At 55.7% G+C, this 3,340-nt stretch overlaps 1 protein-coding gene across 1 annotated transcript in view; it reads left to right on the top strand.

Annotated features, from left to right (window-relative positions):
• Atp8b3 (ATPase phospholipid transporting 8B3) overlaps positions 1–3,340 on the top strand; it is a 23,435-nt gene that overhangs the window by 11,773 nt on the left and 8,322 nt on the right. The window contains exons 11-17 of the mRNA XM_021205399.2: positions 188–276; positions 678–868; positions 964–1,172; positions 1,399–1,430; positions 1,525–1,681; positions 1,926–2,114; positions 2,200–2,312. Of these exons, the coding sequence (XP_021061058.1) occupies positions 188–276; positions 678–868; positions 964–1,172; positions 1,399–1,430; positions 1,525–1,681; positions 1,926–2,114; positions 2,200–2,312 (980 nt within the window). The remainder of the gene's footprint in view (positions 1–187; positions 277–677; positions 869–963; positions 1,173–1,398; positions 1,431–1,524; positions 1,682–1,925; positions 2,115–2,199; positions 2,313–3,340) is intronic.

The raw sequence follows: 3,340 nt of genomic DNA, 5'->3' as shown, positions 1-3,340 counted from the left end.
GGGTGGGTGGGTGGATGGATGGATGGATGGATGGGTGGATGGATGGATGGGTGGGTGGATGTGTGGGTGGGTGGGTGGATGGGTGGGTGGATGGATGAATGGATGGATGGGTGGGTGGATGGGTAGATGGGTGGATGGATGTTTGAATGATGGGTAGGGATATTACAGATGGAAATTAATCTTACAGGTTTAGACACAAAGATCATGAAGAATTGTGGGAAGATTCATCTGAAGAGGACCAAGCTGGACCTGATGATGAACAAGCTGGTGGCCCTGGTAAGGAGCCAAGAGCACCTGTGGGGTCTCTGAGGCATGGAGTGATGGCTCCAGTCTTCTGCAGATGCCCTGTTCCCCTTTACCTTCTCTTCCTCCTGATTATTTTTTTTTATTGCCATATATCCAGACTAACCTTGAACTCCCATGCCCCTCCCTGTACCTGGGTAGCACGGAGGTGACAGGCCTGCCCTGGGCTCCTTTGTATCTTGTTTACAATGTCTGATGCAGGAGGATCAGGACTCAGAACCCAGCTTGGATTAAAAGACCGAGAGCCCCAGAGCTGGACTGGGGTTCTGAGAGACCCTCTTCCCCTCCAGCCTTCCCTTAACTTGGCACCCCCTGGATGGAACCTCAGGTCTCTGGGGTCTTTCTGCCCTCACCCATGTCCATCCTCCTCACAGATCTTCCTGTCCCTGGTAATCGCGTCCCTGTTGCTGACAGTGGGCTTCACCTTCATGGTGAAACAATTCAAAGCCAAGCATTACTACATGTCACCCACCCATGGGCGCTCAGATGTGATGGAGTCCTTCTTCATCTTCTGGGGCTTCCTCATCCTGCTCAGCGTCATGGTGCCCATGGCCATGTTTATCATGTGAGCGCTGGGGCAGCAGGGCTTGGGGGATGCCCCTCCAGGCAGGGTGTGGCCGGTGGAGGTCATGACTTGGACGTGCACTTGGCTGCTTGCAGTGCGGAGTTCATCTACCTAGGCAACAGCATCTTCATTAACTGGGACCTCAATATGTACTACGAGCCACTGGACATGCCGGCCAAGGCCCGCAGCACCAGTCTGAACGACCAGCTGGGCCAGGTGCAGTACATCTTCTCAGACAAGACCGGGACGCTGACACAGAACATCATGACCTTCAAGAAGTGCTGTATCAATGGCTACGTCTATGGTGATGCTCTCACCCTACCTGCCCCCTGCCCTCTCAACTTCCTAGTGAGGTTGCCCTGGGAGATCAACATCTGGACTAAGAACCAGACCATGGTACATGTGGTCCTGAGCTTGATAATATTACATGTCCCCTGACTTGGAAACCTGGGCTTGGGGTGGGGACCAGGGGACCCCTAAGTGTGGCCTCCTGGGGGAAGCTGAATCCTGAAGCAGAGTTCTTTCCCCAGATTCAGACGATGAACATGGGACACTTCGAAAGGTGAACTCTGTGGGTCTGCCTTACTAGAACAGGGTGGGTGCGAGGAATGGGGCTGGTGGCAGATCGCCTGACCCTGTGCCCTGTTGTCTCCCAGCGGAACCCGTATGCCTGGAACCCATTCGCTGATGGCAAACTCCAGTTCTACAATAAGGAGCTGGAGTCCCTGGTGCAAGGCCGGCAGGACCGCACGGTTCAGGAGTTCTGGCGTCTGCTGGCCATCTGCCACACCGTGATGGTACAGGAGAAAGACAGTGAGTGGCCTCTCCTTCTGTCATGCGGGGGCCCACTCACATAGCACAGCCTCTTGGGCTTGGACGCAAGTCACCATCAGCCCAGAGGCTGTTCAGCCCATTTCCCAGGCCCATTTGGTCCCCCAGGGACTATGGCTTGCCATTGCTTCAGAGCTGAAGTTAGGATCGGCCCTGTGACCTCGCTAAGGGGTGAGATGCCAGGAGGTGACGCTGCCTCCTCGCCATCCTTTCTCTCGCCCTTTAGACCAGCTGCTGTACCAGGCGGCCTCTCCTGATGAGGAAGCGCTGGTCACCGCTGCCCGGAACTTTGGCTATGTGTTTCTGTCTCGGACCCAGGACACCATCACGCTGGTGGAGCTGGGGGAGGAACGGGTCTACCAGGTTCTGGCCATGATGGATTTCAACAGTGTTCGCAAACGGATGTCAGTGTTGGGTGAGCCCCAAGCCCCTTCCCGATGCGCCTGTGCCTTGCCGCAGTGAGCATGCAGACATGGTGTCTTAGCTTCCCCTTTCCACAGTCCGAAACCCAGAGGGATCCATCTGCCTCTACACCAAGGGTGCCGACACTGTCATCCTGGAGCGTCTCCACAGTAAGGGTGTCATGGAGGCCACCACAGAGGAAGTCTTGGCTGTGAGTGTCCTGCCGGGGGAGGCTGGCGTGCATGTACGCATGCTCGGGGGGCAGCCACATACATGTGGGCAGGGTCGTTCATCACACAAAATGTCTTCCTTTGTTCTGCTCCTGACTACACACAGATGCTGAGAGGTGCCGTGGTCTGCAGCACATAGGGACAGCCTGAGGGTGGGTTGGGTTGTGACCTCCGACACCCCCTTTGCCTGGCCCCTCCCCAGCTATGGCTAAGCTCTGAGACCCTCTTTGATTTCTCCTCTGTGGATGAAGCAGGGTGTCTTTGTCTCCGTGTAGAGGAGGAGGTTCCTCTCCTGCTGGCCTGTAATTCTCAGCCTCCCCTCCCTGTCCCCTTGCCCCTGCAATCAGCATATTCCCACCTTCTCTGAGCTCAGGTGGCAGGCAGACCCTCCACATGCACGTGCCCTTCAATGAAGGCCATCACTCATTTCTTTCATTCCTTGAGTCTCAGCCATAAGTCCCCGCCTTCAGGGACCTTCTCCCACTTGGAACAGCCTTTGCCTTAGTCCACTACCCTCTGGCACATCCTTGTCCGTGTGCGCAAGGGCTCTGCTGGGGGTTCTTGAGTGCCTTTCTCTGCTGTGGGGAGAGGGGATGCCGATCTCTCAGAAGGAGGACCCAGAGTCCAGGGGCTCAGTCAGATCGGTCACCCTTCCATGGAGTAGGTGGGTAAACTGAAATCTAGTGAGGAACATGAACCTGTCTGAGGTGCCCGTCCCAAAAAGATCCTGTACAACAATCATGCTAGCAGCCATGGTCCAAGGCTCCCAGGGCCATAGCAGGATAGAGGGACATGAGAAGCCAGTGAGTGGGACCCTTTTCCCTGGGCCCTGGCCTCTAGGATTGAACATGTTTCAGATCTACTTGAGGGACAGAGAGGGAGGGTCCTCTCTGGTGTCAAAAGTGTCCCCTCCCCATGGCAATGTTAGGACAAGTCCTGGAACTGGGGTGGGGGACCTTAGAACTCACTGAGCAGCTAGAGAACACACACACACACACACACACACACA

Source organism: Mus pahari, chromosome 9 (genome assembly GCF_900095145.1).
Source record: "Mus pahari chromosome 9, PAHARI_EIJ_v1.1, whole genome shotgun sequence".
Taxonomy (NCBI): domain Eukaryota; kingdom Metazoa; phylum Chordata; class Mammalia; order Rodentia; family Muridae; genus Mus; species Mus pahari.
The sequence above is the reverse complement of the archived record's forward strand: the minus strand, read 5'-3'. Positions and strand labels throughout refer to the sequence as shown.